The 16,784-nt window shown below is 37.6% G+C and overlaps 1 protein-coding gene across 1 annotated transcript in view; it reads right to left on the reverse strand.

The window, feature by feature from the left end:
• Positions 1 to 791: 791 nt before the first annotated feature.
• Positions 792 to 16,784, reverse strand: part of CYP2C8 (cytochrome P450 2C8) — a 32,313-nt gene continuing 16,320 nt past the window's right edge. The window contains 4 exon segments of the mRNA NM_001204437.1: positions 792 to 973; positions 3,107 to 3,248; positions 6,495 to 6,682; positions 9,439 to 9,580. Of these exon segments, the coding sequence (NP_001191366.1) occupies positions 792 to 973; positions 3,107 to 3,248; positions 6,495 to 6,682; positions 9,439 to 9,580 (654 nt within the window).

Raw genomic sequence — 16,784 nt, forward strand, 5'->3', positions numbered from 1 at the left:
TTTATGTTTCAACTTAGAATCAAGTATGAATATGTGCTTTCATATTGCTAATTTTATGTTCTGAGTTTTATTTTTCTCTCTCCAAACAAGAACAAAATGCTTGGAAAGTCTCAACGGATCACATTATTCTTCTAATTTCTATTTCTTGTTTTACACATAAATGCAACAGTAATTTGACTGTATGGCACTGAAGTAATTAGCTTCACATTTTCTCCACAAATACACAACTGACCTCAATATGTTCCTTAAGGTTGTTTCTTCCATTGGAGAGATTTTCTCTCTTATAAACTCTAGGTCTCAAACATCCATAGATCTTCCTTACCGTCTTCTCCTTTGTCACTTCTGCTTATCATTATGAGGACAAACCGGGACTCATGGAATTTTATTTTCTTTAATTTCTTTCTTACATTATGCACAAAGGAAGGAAAGTCTGAGAACTGATTAATAATTTATAACACTTTTTATTTAGCACATTCACAAAAGAAATGGATCTAAATTATCAATAATTAATCACTTTTCTCTGTTTTACTGTGATAACATATTAAAACCTCAGTACTGGAAAAGTATTAGCATATATGGCAGTCAATACAAGTGTTAGAGTATGAATAATTGCAAATATATTTGTACAATGACCTGAACAACTCTCCTTAATGGAGGTTGAATGCGCATGGGGATATTGAGGGAATCAGAAGATGTGATGAGAGGTTAGAGGAGACATAATAGTGGGAATGTCCTTGATAAAAAAGAGTTACAGATGACAGCAGATCTGTAGCCAGACGACCTAGCATTCTTCAGACAGGAATGAAGCAGATCTGGTACGGGGGTGGCAAAGAAACAATTGATTTGCTAGCTGAAGTAGTATTGAGGTTCTTTATATCGCCAACAGATTTCAGATTAAAGTTCTGTAAAATTGTGGTTAGGAATAAAAATATCTCCATGCGGGCGAGTCCCTCTCCAGCACAAATTCGTTTCCCTGAAGGTAACAAAGAGAGAAAGTAGTTACTCCTTGTATTTAACTGTTACTGTCACAAACAGTCTGTTTGTGACTTGCAGAAACAGAATATGCAGTAAATAATTGATGAATGACTGGGTAGATGAATGAACACATGGATGAATAGATGGATGAAATGATGAATGGAATAATGGATGGTGGGACAAACAAATGTATAAAAATGGAGACACTTGCTCTCTGTCTAACATCTAATATCAATAGGCATCTTTCACTCAACAAATATTTAACAAATACTCATAACAATCACTTCATTAGTTGTTTCCACATTAAAACAGCTCTTTTGTCATTTTCAGTTTCCATCTGTCATTATATAAATACAAGCATATCTCTGTTTCCTCTTTCAAGCCTGATATTCCATGATCTTTCCTTCCACATTTCACATAATTTATTCTCAGCTCTAGCCATACACACTCTATATCAACGTTGAACACACATGAACTTTCAAGTTTCATATCCTGTTGTTCGTTTTGGCTAAGATACACCTTTATTAGGCTACATTCAGGACATAGGTCCAATTTTATTTCATCTTCACACTATTTATAATACCCTGAAGTAATAAAATCATACCCTCTCTGGTTTTCCTCAACATCATACTCATACTTTCATTAAAGCATAGATCACCTGGAATCATAATTCTGTATTTATTTATCTATTGTGCTAAAATGTGAATTCTTGGGTGGGCATGATGGCTCACGTCTGTAATCGCAGCACTTTGAGAGGCCAAGGTGGTGGGTAGATCACTTGAGGTCATTAGTTTGAGAACAGCCTGGCCAATATGGTGAAACTCTGTCTCTACTTAAAATGCAAAAATTAGCTGGGTATGGTGTGGTGGGTGGGCACCTGTAGTCCCAGCTACTCTGGAGGATTTGACAGAAAAATTTCTTGAACCCAGGAGGCAGAGAGCTGAGATCATGCCACTGCACTCCAGCCCATGCAACAGAGCAAGATTCCATCTCAAAAAAGAAAAGAAAAAGTAAATTCTTGAATGAAGGTCTCTGTCCTTGTCATCTTGGTATCTACAGTGCCAAATATAGAGCAGACATAAAAGGTCAAAGAATAGTGGGTGAAGGGGAGAAAGGAAGCAAAACACACTGCCACGTGTGTACCTATGCAACTGTCTTGTATGTTCTGCACATGTACCCAAAAACCTAAAATGCAATCAAAAATCAAAAAAAAAAAAAAAAAAAGGTCAAAGAATAAAGGAAGAAGACTCCATGGCCAGAGACTCAGCACACAAATGCAGGTGTGAAAATCAAGAATACAGGATATATGATCATGACTGGAGGAAGGCAGAGTGATCTGGAATCACCATAAAGTAACCTCATGCCTTGCCAATGTTTCCTGAACCCCATGATTATTTAGCAAATGTCTGACGTGCTTGATCTAAAGTAAATGTTCTGCTCTGTCATTCATTAACTCCTTCAAAATGCCCAGCCTTCCCTTAGATTTTATCACCTCCTTTGAAGGAGATCAAACATTCTCTGAGTTACTTACTCCATTTTGTGTCTCACTGTGTTGTATGAGAGAGCAAGAAGCATGCAGGTTTCCCCTCTATTCCCTACCCAGGGACTGTGCTTTTCTCTCCCAAAGTCCCGGTCTAACTAAATTACAATGACCTGTTTACTCTTCTTCCCAAACTCAGGAGTAAGCCTCTTAAGAATTCATTCTGTTCTCGTTGAAACTTGTGCCCCTAGAGCTCAGCCTAGGAGGTGAGGAACACCATGTAGAAAACACTCAATGCAGTTGTGGGCTTAGATACATTTCTCGTGTCAGTTAAGGAAAGATCAAATGAAGTTTTCCTTCTAGGAGGAGCTGTTGGGTACCTTATTGATGTATCTAACGGTAGAGTTCAACCAACCTAGATGTTAGTTTTCTCAGTTAGGAACAAAGGAATCAACTCCTGAAAGCCCCACTATCTGGCCCAGTAATGAGGGTGTATTGTGAGGGTGGAGAGCATGGGTATTGGGAGTGGTGCTCTTGATCATGAACAAATAGCAATTCTACCAGCCCCAGAGGAGGTGCCATGTAAATTGCCACTGATTCCCAAGAGTTATCTCTTTCCCTTAAATACAGAGGGAGATAAGTTTCTATTACCTGCTGAGAAAGGCATGAAGTGGTCACTTTTCTTAAAGTTGCCATTTTTATCCAGAAAGTGGCCAGGGTCAAAGGTCTTTGGATTGGGAAATTCTTTGTCACTGTGCAGCACTGAAGTCAGTGATGTCATTATGGCTGTGCCCTGGAAGTAACAAAACAGACAATCTGATTTATAAAGAAATCTGGAAGTGAGAAGAAGTAGTGGACATCACATAGCCCCATATCGTTGATCTTTAGATGAGGAAACTCAGGTCCAGCCAGACACAGTAATTTACATGGATGAGTTTAAGGTCAGTGACAGAATCTTGCTGAAGAGCTTTCCAAGCACATTTGAAGTCTTACATCTTGGGTACTTGTATGTAACCTTATGAAGGTGTTCTCCTGATCAAGTTTGGATGCCCTTGTCTGTCCCCACTTGCTGCTCTATTTCCTCTCTTCAAATTTCACATCTTGTATTTAGATTATGTAGATTATGATATAAAATGGAAGTCTCTGTTGATATCGGAAATGTCCAGAGTATCTATCTGTTCATGAAACTTTTGTAAATAAACATCTAATCTATCTGAAAATGATGTCTTCTGAGATGATAACCACAAGTGCAATAACAAGTAACAACTATGGAGTGTTTATTATTGCCATCTATAGATTAATGTTAGTTTAAAACACTGAAAAGATGATGAAATTAGAAAAATTATCACTTTGTCACAATTCAAATCAGGATCATCAGGTCAGGCAAGGATCATCAATTAAAGCTAGAACCACCCAGTTGCTCAGGAGACTGAGGCAGGAGAATTACTCGGGAGGTGGAGGTTGCAGTGAGCTGAGATCACGCCACTGCACTCCAGGCTGGTGACAGAGTGAGACTCTGTTTCAATTAAAAAAGAAAAGAAAAGCAGAACCTCTGCAATGGTGAGATCTGGAGGATACCACCATATTATGTGAGGAACTTAGCATGAGCAATAATGGCACATGTGACATTTTATGCTCATCCCTCATCAGTGTGATTCAGTGGAATATTTAAAGCACCTATGTAGTTTTCTTGCCAAAATTGTAGCTGGAATCTGCCTCTAGAAAACAGTCACACAAAACCAGTCTGAGGAACATTGTAAATGACTGCTGGTCTCAAGAAGGTCAACTGATTGAAAAGAAACAAACAAGGAAAGGAACTTTCCTTGATTATAGGAGGTGATAAGATCAACAAAAATAAATTATATGCTTGTTCCTTGCCTGGATAGTAAACTGCAGAAGAAAAAAGCCATAAAAATATTCTCGGAAAATTGGGAAAATTTAAATTAGGCTGTATTTTTATTTGAACAATAATTACTGAGTATGAATACTCTATTATTGTGTATAAGAAAAATCTTTGTTTTGGGGCATACATACTGCAGTATTGAGGTTTAGATAGATTCCAGTATTGAGAAAGACAAGCCTCTCCTGGTTGTGTGCTTTAGTAAAAACTGTGTGGATTGAAGTCCTAACTCTTATAGAAAATCAGCGATAATTAGGGAAAAACCCATTGCATCTTTATAAGTTATCAATTCTGTCTTCTCCAGAGGATGACATTAGTAATGAAACCTTATCAATCTCATTGTTTTCCTTCATGAAAATATAACTTGTATTATTTTTAATTGCATAATAATAAGTGGAATTGTGTGGCTTATAGCACAGCAATTAAAACATCTGGATGAATACAGAAACCATATGATAGAAGGTATTGTAAAGCTGCAAAGACTAAAATTGGTTTCCAGATTACAAAGGCAAAAATTGGTCCCAGTGATAGAAGAACCTCAGAGAGGTAAGTCCATACCTACAGTCAATATTTGACTGTGTTCACATCAAGTTCAATTCTGATTCAGGACAGGAGATGTTGTCATTATTACTGCCTATGAGAGAGGAATTATTCCATTCTCTGAAATTCTGCATTTTTTATATATTATATCTGGTACCAAGCCATAGGTTTTCAGGCATTTCAAGAATACAACTAAGTGGTCACAAGAAGAAAAGTGGAAGAAAGGGAAAGCAGTAGAAACAGGCCCACATTAGGCACATTTCTCACTTAGTTTTATGCAGCCAGCATTGTCTTGTTATCATAACTCTGACAAGAAACTTTTGAAGGAGAAAAGTTGCAGACAAAGTATCTTATGAATATAAATACAGAAGTCCTAAACAATAAGTAACAGAGCAAATACAGCTTTTTCTGTATACTTATACATATTTAGTGAGGGACGTGAGGCCAGTACATGCAATCAGACAGATGCGGAAAATCAATTTGATAAAATTGCACATATATTCATGACAAAAATTTATATAAAAATAAGAGAAGAGGGAAAATTTTCCTATCTGATAAAGAACATCTACTAACATCTTAAAGATTTCTGATAAAGAGTATCTACTAAAATAGTTAAAGCATCATTCTTAGTAGTGAAATATTAATATTCTTATACTCTACCCTCCAGCAGATCAGAAATAAAATAAAAGGATGCCCTCTATCACCAATTCTGTTCAGTGCTATTCTGGAAAGCCTAGCCAGTGCAATAATGCAATAAAGATAAATTAAGGACAAAGTAATTAGAAAATAAGAAATAAAATACATATTAACCTAGATAGCAAGATAATGTACATAGAAATTCCAAGAATATCCACAGGTAAATTATTAGCAATGATCAGTAAATTTAGGAAAGTTGTTAGATATAAGGTCATTAGAATAGTAAAATTAGATACAATTACATATACCAGTTACAAAGAAATAAAAATTTATAACAAGAAAATATTAATTATCTAGGAAAAACATAATGATAGAGTTGTAAGCCACTGTACTGAAACGAAAACATTTCTGAGAAAACGGAATAAAGCTCAGTAAGTTGTGAGCATAACCATATTCATGAATTTAAAAACTCAATGCATGAACATGCTAAGTCTTTCCAGATTGAACTATACATTGAATGTCACTTTGATAAAAATCTCAGAAGAGTGTTTTAGGAAATTGGCACACTGATTATTTTCAACAATTATTTGAAAATGTAAACACCTAAGATTAGCCTATTAAGGAGACCTATTATAGGTGGGGAGTTGGGGAGAGATAGCATGGGGAGAAATGCCAGATATAGGCGATAGGGAGGAAGGCAGCAAATCACACTGCCATGTGTGTAACTATGCAACAATCTTGCATGTTCTTCACATGTACCCCAAAACCTAAACTGCAATTCAAAAAAAGAAAAGAGCTTTATAAATCTTTATAGCCCCAAACAAAAGAACAGAAAGTGCATCAAGCTGCCACATATATGAGTATTGGACTTCTCTCATCTTGTATTTTTAGAGGATTGGAGCCAAACTGGCACTTTGGAAATTTTGGAAGCACAGAAATATGGTGTAAGAGAAACAAGCTTACCTTGGGGATGAGGTAATTTCTGAACTTAATGTCAGTGGTCACTGCATGGGGCACACTGGTGGGGACAAGGTCAATGTATCTCTGGATCTCGTGCATGACAGCATCTGTATAAGGCATGTGGCTCCTATCCTGCATGCAGGGGCTCCTGTGTCTGCCAATTACATGATCAATCTCTTCCTGGACTTTAGCTGACAAGACACAAGGAAGAACTGATGGAAACGGAGATACATAGAACATTTATCATAGCAATTCATGGCCACATTAAACATCACATACAAATCCCAACAACATTACAAACATGAGTTACATGTCCAGAAGTACAACCAGCCATATAAAGAGAATTGCCATAAAATAGATACATATCATTCTCCTACAAACTAGTAATTACAGTACACAAGTACATTTCTATAAATTAACACACATGACAACTAATGCAAATGTAAGTAATAAATTATTTTTAAAATAAACAGAACACAATAAGTCAAGAAATTACAGTGCTTGTAAACAGAAAAACCAAGGATCAAATAGTATATGTATTGCCAAAATAATACATGAGGTATACTGTTAAATTGTAATGGTTTTATAAATATATCTGTGTTTGGGTTTTTTTGTGCGTTCATGTGTGTGTGTGTGTGGGGAGGTGCAATTAGCAATGGTGCTCTCTTCACTCTTCCAGTTCCCAATTATGGCCACTTTGAACATGTTAGCAGCTTCCTCTGAAATGTATATTCATGTTTCTAAATAATCACTATCTTTTCATATTTTTACTTAACAATTTTTAGACAATATTTAATGATTTTCTGGTATGGGAGATGAGAATTTTAATCTCCATCTCTATTCCATTTATAGACACACACCCACAAAGTTATATGTACACACACACACACACACACACACACACACACATAATTCTCCTACTTATCAGAATATATTTAGACCACAATTCCAGGTTATATCACTATTCATTATTTGCATCATTCTGACACACACACACACACACACCTATTTATACATACACATTCTTCGTTGGCTCTTTAGTTGAATCACAATTTTATATGCTTCAAGTTAGACTATTTGCACATGCTCAGGTACATGTTTGCAACTCCCAGTAATAATTCCCCAATTATATGGAAGTCTCAGACTATCAATCACATCTCTTTGCTTCTTGACATCTCCTGTACATGTGTTATCCACCTGGTCTTTTCTGAAGTGGTTGTTTTCCACGACTGGTGTCCAGCAGTCTCTCCGATACTCTCATTCTCTTACATGAGGTCTCCTGATTCCTGGCACCTATGATTTCTACTGACTTGGTTTCAGACATGAGATGGAGCACAACCTCCAGTATTGGAGAAATTTAGTATAGAGTGTGAAGTTCGTAGCAAGCACACAGGTCTATTTTTTTTTCTATTAATACACAAGATACTATGCTTGAGAATTCTGATGCTGTGTGAATGCTGATATTTTATACATGACCTAATATATGTCTCTGAAAGACTTTCCCTTTACTTCTGGTGCTCCAAAATTCTATGACCCTGTGTCCTGTGGTGCATGTTTTAATTTCATTTACTCTGCTGAACACTTGTAACTTACTATTAACATGGCAAAATATGGGGGTCTTTTCTCTAGACTTGTTTCTTCTCTGGAGAATATCTAGCTGATATTCCTGAATGTCAGGAAGCAAGATGGAGAAAAATGCTGAGTCTTTGAGTCTGAGGAGTAGATCTTTCCCAAACCTTTTTTTCTGGCTTCACACCTCACACTTTTCTGGCCCCATAAATTATTCCCAAGTACAGAGCTTCTTAGCCTCAGTTTCTCTGGAGAGTGTGCCTCACTTTTCCACTGGGAAAAAAGCAGGTACCTGATAAAAAGAGTTATGGAGAAAACCTGGGAGAACCTCCCTTTTCAGCCTCATTCTCTACCTTCTTTGGCCCTTGATGCCTCCAAATACTCAACCTTATAAGAATCATAGTGACACATATTAGCTTTTCCTCTTGATAAATCTTCCTCTGCTGACACTTAGGTTACCACTTCATTCTCTATGCTATGTAAATTTTCAATTCTCCATTGTCTCTCTGTATTTTAGAAATTTGCCAAAGCCTTGTTGGCTGTTTTCTATTCTCCTCTCTTTTTACTTCAGCAGGCTAATTTTAACTTATAATTGAGTTATTGAAATTTCAGTGGGATCCTGACATGGGGGAAAAGGTATGCTGTCTGTTGCAAAACAGGAAGTATTTAAAGGTAAATTCTAGGGAAATGTAGAAATTACTCTAAAGGTAAATTGTAAATTCTAAAGAAAAGTTGTATTGGAAAGATGCAATTATTATCCCCCCCTTCCAAAAATTCCTATTTGGTAAAACAGCAGTTGTATGAAACACACTTCTAGAATAATAAAATTCCTTTAGGTATGGCCTCTGCTTAAATGAAACCACCTTTCTTAGGAGTCTAACTTTTAGGTTACTTCCCAAATTGGAATTTGTCTCAGGATGCCTCACTACCATTCTAGAATTTCCACCTATGCTTCAACAAAGATTGTTTGTATCTCCCTACTGCAGCATTAGAGCATGGAATTTTCAAAATGAGAAAAGATATCTTCAAGAATGTACCTACTGTTCAAAGTGGACTTTTCATAATAAAACCAACATTCATTACCAGGCCAAATTATGTTGGCTCTTCCCACCACAAATGACCTCTGCTGAATTCCAGACACTTAATCAGGGCTTTATTTATTTTGATGCTGGCATACTGTTTTTACTGATCTTGGTCATCCTCCTCCATTGTGCAAAGATGTACTTTTTAATGATGTCATCAAATTTAGACAGATTATAGCTGATGACAGAGAAACTTAAAGAATGAAGCTTCTCTAAGTGAAACAGAATGGAGAACACTGGCACCATCTTCTCAGCATTGTTCTGAAATTTACTTTATTCATTATCTGTGGTCCTACCTGTGACCTCTGGGTGCTTCAGCAGGAGTAGGAGTCCATATCTCAGAGTGGTGCTTGTTGTCTCTGTTCCAGCAACAAATAGATCAGCTACAGTGCCAACCAAGCTTTCAATAGTGAATTCAGACTCTTGGTTGTCCTTTTCCTAGAAGTGATTTCATGCTTCATCTGAGAAATTATGTGCCAGCATATCTAATTACACTAAATTTTTAAAAAACATACTATGTTATAAAGTTAGCCAGAAGAGAAACTGGGTGGTACAGTATTAGAAAAAATAACTGTATGGTATGGCAGAAACTGCAGATCAGTTGACTCAAACTTTATTTCCTGATAGACCTGCAAATTCCATTCATGAAATCATTTGCTGCTTAGTTTAGTTACAAAGAATTTTTATTTTCCCAGAAATATAAGCAGAAGTACACTGATGCCCTGTCTTAGTTCAATTGGTGTTATATAACAGAATAGTGTAAACTTGGTAATTTATAAAGAAAATGAATTTATTTCTGAAGATTCTAAAGACTGGGACATCCAAGAGCATGGCACTGGCCTCTGGCAATTGCCTTCATGCTATTTCATTGCATTGCAAAAAGTAGAAGGACAAGGAAGGGTAAGAGTGAGAAAACACAAAAGAGCCACATTCACATTGATGACATACTGTCAAGAACCACACAACTCTTGCAGTAACGATATGAGTATACTTATAAGGTCAGAAGACTGATGACCTAATCATGTCTTGTTAGGCTGCATCTTCCAACACTGTTGCACTGGGCAATCATTTTTAGTGCATGAACTCTAGGGGACACAATCAAACCAGAACATGAATCTTCTTTTATTTTCTTCTTATTACTCAAAACACAAATGTGAAGGAGAATGTAAAATTGACATCATCTAGGGCCATGAGTATTTGGTCATAGTCATCAAGACTTTCATACTAAATATGGTGAAAAAAAAAAGGAGACACTTGACTCTCTGATACTTCAGGGCTACCATATTATTTCTAATCTAGTCCACCATAAGACTTCTTGTATTTGAGATATATAAACAAACTATTTGGTTAAGCTCTTGATATAGTTTGGATAATAAATACTTGTCTCCCCAAATCTTTAGTTGAAATTCAATCTCCAGTGTTGTATTTGGGACCCAGGGAGAGGTGACTGGATCAGGAGGGTAGATTTCTCATGATTTTTTCCTTTGATGCTATCCTGAAAATAAGTGAGTTAACATAAAATCTGGTTGTTTAAAACTGTTTCTCCAAGTTGCTTCTTCTATTGCCATGTGATGTGCCTGTTGCTGCTTTGCCTTCTGCAATGAGCAAATGCTCCCTGAGGACTCTCCAAAAGCTGAGCAGATGCCAGCATCATGCTTGTACAGCGTGCAGAACTGTGGGCCAAGCAGACCTCATTTTCTTATAAATTATCTGGCCTAAGGTATTTCTTCATAGCAATGCAAGAATAACCTAACACATTCATTTTTATGAATTTTTCTTATTTTTAAGTGAAAACAATTTTAGTTTACAAATATAGGTAAATTGGGGCCATACTATAAAAAAGTGTTACTCTCTTGAATCAAGAGTTTGCAATTCTCTTCTTTCATCAAAAATTTACAAAGACTCAGTATTGCCTATATATTCATTATGAAGCTGAAATTGTTTAAAACAAATATGTCAACAAAACCAAGAATAAAATATAATGAAAGAGAATGAGCTCACAAAGGCAAGATAGGTCTGACAAAATTGTAATCCAGATGGGAGGCAACAGGCAACTTATTCTAGGGAACAAGTTCGGGAATAAATAGGAATATAAAAAGTGAAGAAAAATGTGAATTATTAATACAAAGACTTGAGGTATTAACTGCCTATATTGGATGCAAAGGAGTAGGGGTAATGCAAATGCCAAGGCTAAGGGACTAATCAAATAAAGATCTCATAAATGGAAAGTGTGAATACACCTTCAATAAGTATTTGAATTAGCAATCAAGAACTCCCATGCTAAAAAAGTTCCAGCTCAAAATATCTTCACTAGTGAATTCCACAAAAATATTTAAAAAGAGCTCAGCTCTAAGGGAAAAGGAAAGGGACCTTGTGTGAACAATGTAATGTCCTCAATAAGTCTCAAAACCACAGCTCACTACAGTACTTGTGCTCATGAAGGCAAAGAAGCCCACCTTAACTTCAGATCCTAGCAGTCTTCCAGATTGGGTAGGGATCAGAGAACACGCCCACCTGCCTTTTCCATAGATTACTAAGTCTCTTAGTGTTTGACCTTTGCCAGCTTTTTACTTTATTTGTGTGTATGTGTGTGTGTGTGTGTGTGTGTGTGTGTGAGTTACAAATTCTTCCTATGAGTTGACCAGTAAACTCCATTACTCTCTCTTTAACACTCTATTTGTCCTATAATTATTCACGTGTAATATTGGCTCTTCCTTTGAGGATAACTGGTCATTGACTTCTTTGTCAGCCAACTGGAAATCTCTGATGCCTCAGGCTGTGGAAAGGTCTGAGAGATGTATGGTGGCTTAGACTCCACTCTTTGGTACAAAGGAGGACAATGTTGAGTGGGGCTTAACTGGGCCTGCCTATCCTCTTGTCTCCCAACAGCAGGTGCAAGTACCACCACTGATGGGGGTGGCAGGAGAGTTACATAGGCTCTGTAAGATTTCCTTGGTTATAAATAGCCTTAGTATGGTGGTTTTCTCAAATGCCCGCTGTACTAGCAATGTACTGGGCTTGTGAATACACTCAAGACCTTCTGATTAGCTGGGATAATGTGAGTATGGTGTTAGCTGAGATAAGACAAAAGTTTTCTCCTTCACAAATGCTGTGTTATTTTGCCAGAGGATGAAATAGGCTGTGCCCATTGGTTTCCAGCTAGGAGATGTTTCTTGTGGGAGAGAGCCACCTACAGTGGTAGCTGTAGGATCTGTGCTTGGCTTATATTTCCCAGGGGAACATGTAAAAGAATGAAATATGGTTTTGGCTGGGCATGGTGGCTCACACCCATAATCTGAGCACTTTGGGAGGCCGAGGCGGGTGGATTACAAGGTCAAGAGATCAAGACCATCCTGGTCAACATGATGAAATCCCGTCTCTCTAAAAATACAAAAAATTAGCTGGGCCTGGTGGCACGTGCCTGTAGTCCCAGCTACTTGGGATGCTGAGGCAGAATTGCCTGAACCCAGGAGGCAGAGGTTGCGGTGAGCCAAGTTTGTGCCATTGCACTCCAGCCTGGGTAACAAGAGAGAAACTGTCTCAAAAAAAAAAAAAAAGAATAGAAAAAAGAAATATGATTTCTCTATTTCACCATATACAACAATTCATTCAAGATAAACTAAAGACATTTATGAGACTTGAAATCATAAAAATTCTAGACAAAACCCTAGAAAAAGCTCTTCTGAGCTTTGGTATAGGCTAAGGATTTATAAGTCAGTGTTTAAAAGCAATTTGAACAAAAAAAGTTGAAATAGGACCTAAGTAAACTAAAGAGCTTTCTGCACAGTAAAAGAAATGACAAACAGAGTAAATGTACAACCTACAGAATGAGAGAAAATATTGTCAAAATATACCTTCAACAAAGGACTATTTTTCAGAATCTACAAGGAGCTCAAAACAGCAGGAAAAGAAACCCAAGTAATCTTGTTAAAAAGTGGGCAAATAACCTGAACAGAAATTTTTCAAAAGACGGTATACAAATGGAGAGTGGAGCAGGATGGCAGAATAGAATGCTTCACTGATTATTCCTCCTGCAAGGACATCAATTTAACAGCTCTTTAGACTAAACATACCTTCATGAAACCAAAATCAGATGGACACCTAGATTTAAATGTATATCATTGAAAGAGGAACTGAACAGGTAGAAAAAATAGTACTGAATTACTGACAGCCTCTTTTCCCCTGGAAGCAGTGGCATGGTTCAGAGAGCATTTCTTAATATAAGCATCGCAATTGTAGAGCATAAAATCAGTGCTGTTCTGTTATGGAGAAAGGAAAACCAGCCCAAATTCAGCTAATGCCCACTGATGCATTTAAACCAGCCCTGGCCAAAGGTGAACCTTTGAAACCAGTAGTTGGAACTGAGTTTCTACAAGCCTCATCACTGTGGGCTATAGAACTCTGGGACTGTAAATAAACTTGAAAGGCAGTCTAAGCTCCAAGGACTATAACTTTTATGTGAGTCCTAGTGCTGAATTGGGTGCAGAGACCGTAGCCTGGGGATGGGGTTGTGCAACCTACTGAGACACCAGATGTGGATGGGTAAGGCAATACTATCATCCTCCATCTCCTAACCCCAAGCTGCCCAGCTTTCACTTCCAAAAGAGACTCCACTGCCTTTAGAAAGGAAAGGGAAGAGTGAGAAGGACTGCATTTTGTGGTCTGAGTGCCAGCTGGGCTATGGTAGAGCAGAGCACCAAGTAGACTTCTAAGGTTTTTGACTAGTCTTGAGCTTCTGGGTAGTACCTCTGGACATGCGTGGGGACTGAAGGAACTTGCTGAACTGAAGGGAAGGACACAGGCCTGGCTGCATTCACCACCAGCTGATTGTAGAACCCCAGATCCTTGAAAACATGGCAGTAGCTAGGGAGTAGTTACAGCAGGCTTTGGACAAGATCCAGTGCTCTGCTGACTTTAAGCCTAACCCTGTGAAGTCACAGTGGTGGTGGGTGCTTGTGTTACTTCATCTTCAGCTTTGGTTGGCTCAGAACAGAGAGAGAGAGACTTTGTTTATTTGGGAGAAACTAAGGGAAGAGAACAAGGGTTTCTGCCTGGTAATCTGGAGAATTCTCTTGGAGCTTGTCCAAGATTATCAAGGCAGTACATCTACAAGTCTTCAAGAACCACTGCATTATTGGGCTTGGAGTGCCCCTAAAGCATATATAGCTTAGATTACTACACAACTGATTTCCCATTTATTAGAAAAAACTGCAATTCACTGCCAGTGCAGTATTCTAGGGGCAAATCGAAAACAGGTTCAGTCCTTTCTAATATCTGGAAAGCCTCCCAAGAAGGATGGATACAAAAAAAAATCCCAGACTTCAAACATGACAAAAATATACAACTCTTGAATGTTCAGCTGCAGATGAACATCTACAGGTATAAAGAAAATCCAGCTAAAAGAACATGTGCTAACCCAATGCAAAGAAATTAAGAATCTAGAAAAAAGGTTAGATGAGAGGCTAACTAGAATAAACAGCTTAGAGAAGAATATAAACGACCTGATGGAGCTGAAAAACACAGCATGAGAACTTCAAGAAGCATATACAAGTTTCAAAAGCTGAATCGACCAAACAGTAGAAAGGATATCAGACTGAAGATCAACTCAATGAAATAAGAGTGAAAAGAAATGAACAAAGCCTCCAAGAAATATGGGATTATGTGAAAAGACCTAATCTATGTTTGCTAAGTATACCTGAATGTGACAGAGAGAATGAATCCAAGCTGGAGAACACTCTTCAGGATACTATCCAGGAGAACTTCCCCAACCAAGCAAGGCAGGCCAATATTCAAGTCCAGGAAATACAGAGAACACCACAAAGATATTCCTCAAGAAGAGCAACCCCAAGGCACATAATCATCAGAGTCACCAGGGTTGAAATGAAAGAAAAAAATGCTAAGGGCAGCCAGAGAGAAATCAGGGGTTACCCACAGAGAGAAGCCCATCATATTCACAGCAGATCTCTTGGGAGAAACCCTACAAGCCAGAAGAGAGTGGAAGCCAATATTCAACATCCTTAAAGAAAAGAACTTTCAACTCCGAATTTCATATCCAGCCAAACTAAGCTTCCTTCATAAGTGAAGGAGAAAGAAAATCCTTCATAGGCAACCAATTGCTGAGAGATTTCATCACCATCAGGCCTGCCTTACAAGTGCCTCCTGAAAGAAGCACTAAACAAGGAAAGAAACAACCAGTACCAACTACTCCAAAAACAGACCAAATGGTAAAGACCATTGACACAATGAAAAAAATCCATCAACTAAGGGGCAAAACATCCAGCTAGCATAAAAATGGCAGGGTCAAATTCACACATAACAATACTAACCTTAAATGTAAATAGGATAAATGCCCCATTCAAAAGACACATACTGGCAAATTGGATAACAAGTCAAGACCCATTGGTGTGCTGTACTGAGGAAACACATCTCATGTGCAAGGACACAAATAGGTTAAAAATAAAGGGATAGAGGAAGATTTATCAAGCAAATGGAGAGCAAAAAAAAAAAAAGCGCGAGTTGTAATCTTAGTCTCTGATAAAATGGACTTTAAACCAACAAAGATGAAAAGAGACAAAAAAAAAGGCATTACATAATGGTAAAAGGATCAATGCATCAAGAAGAGCTAAGGATCCTAAATATATATGCACCCAATACAGGAGCACCCAGGTACATAAAGCAAGTTCTTAAAGACCTAAAAAGAGACTTAAGACTCCCACACAATAATAGTGGGAGACTTTAACAATCCACTGTCAATATTAGACAGATCGACAAGACAGAAAATTAACAAGGATATCCAGGACTTGAGCTCAGATCTGGACCAAGCAGACCTAATAGACATCTACAGAAATCTCCACCCCAAATCCACAGAATATACATTATTCTCACACCAATGGCACCTACTCTAAAACTGACTGCATAATTGGAAGTAAATCACTCCTCAGCAAATGCAAAAGAATGCAAATCATAACAAACAGTCTCTCAGACCACAGTGCAATCAAATTAGAACTCAGAATTAAGAAACTCACTCAGAACTGCACAGCTTCATAGAAACTGAACAACTGGCTCCTGAATGTCAACTGGATAAACAATGAAATGAAGACAGAAATAAAGATGTCCTTTGAAACCAATGAGAACGAAGACACAGTGTACCAGAATGTCTGGGACACATTTAAAGCAGTGTGTAGAGGAAAATTTATAGAAATAAATGCCTACCAGAGAAGTGAGGAAAGATCGAAAATCGACACCCTATAATCAAAATTGAAAGAGCTGGAGAAGCAAGATCAAAAAAGCTCAAAAGCTAGCAGAAGACAAGAAATAACTAAGATCAGAGCAGAACTGAAGGAGATAGAGACACAAAACAATCCTTCAAAAACTCAATAAATTCAGGAGCTGGGATTTTGAAAAGATCAATAAAATACACAGTCCACTAGCCAGACTAATAAAAAAGAAAAGGGAGAAGAATCAAATAGGTGCAGTAAAAAACAATAAAGGGGTTATTACCACTGACTCCACAGAAATAGAAATTACAATCAGAGACTACTACAAACAGCTATATGCACATGAACCAGTAAACCTGCAAGAAATGGATAAATTCCTGGACACTTGCAACCTGCAAGCCTAAACCAGGAAGAAGTTGAAACCT

Source organism: Callithrix jacchus, chromosome 12, assembly GCF_049354715.1.
Source record: "Callithrix jacchus isolate 240 chromosome 12, calJac240_pri, whole genome shotgun sequence".
NCBI classification, from domain to species: domain Eukaryota; kingdom Metazoa; phylum Chordata; class Mammalia; order Primates; family Cebidae; genus Callithrix; species Callithrix jacchus.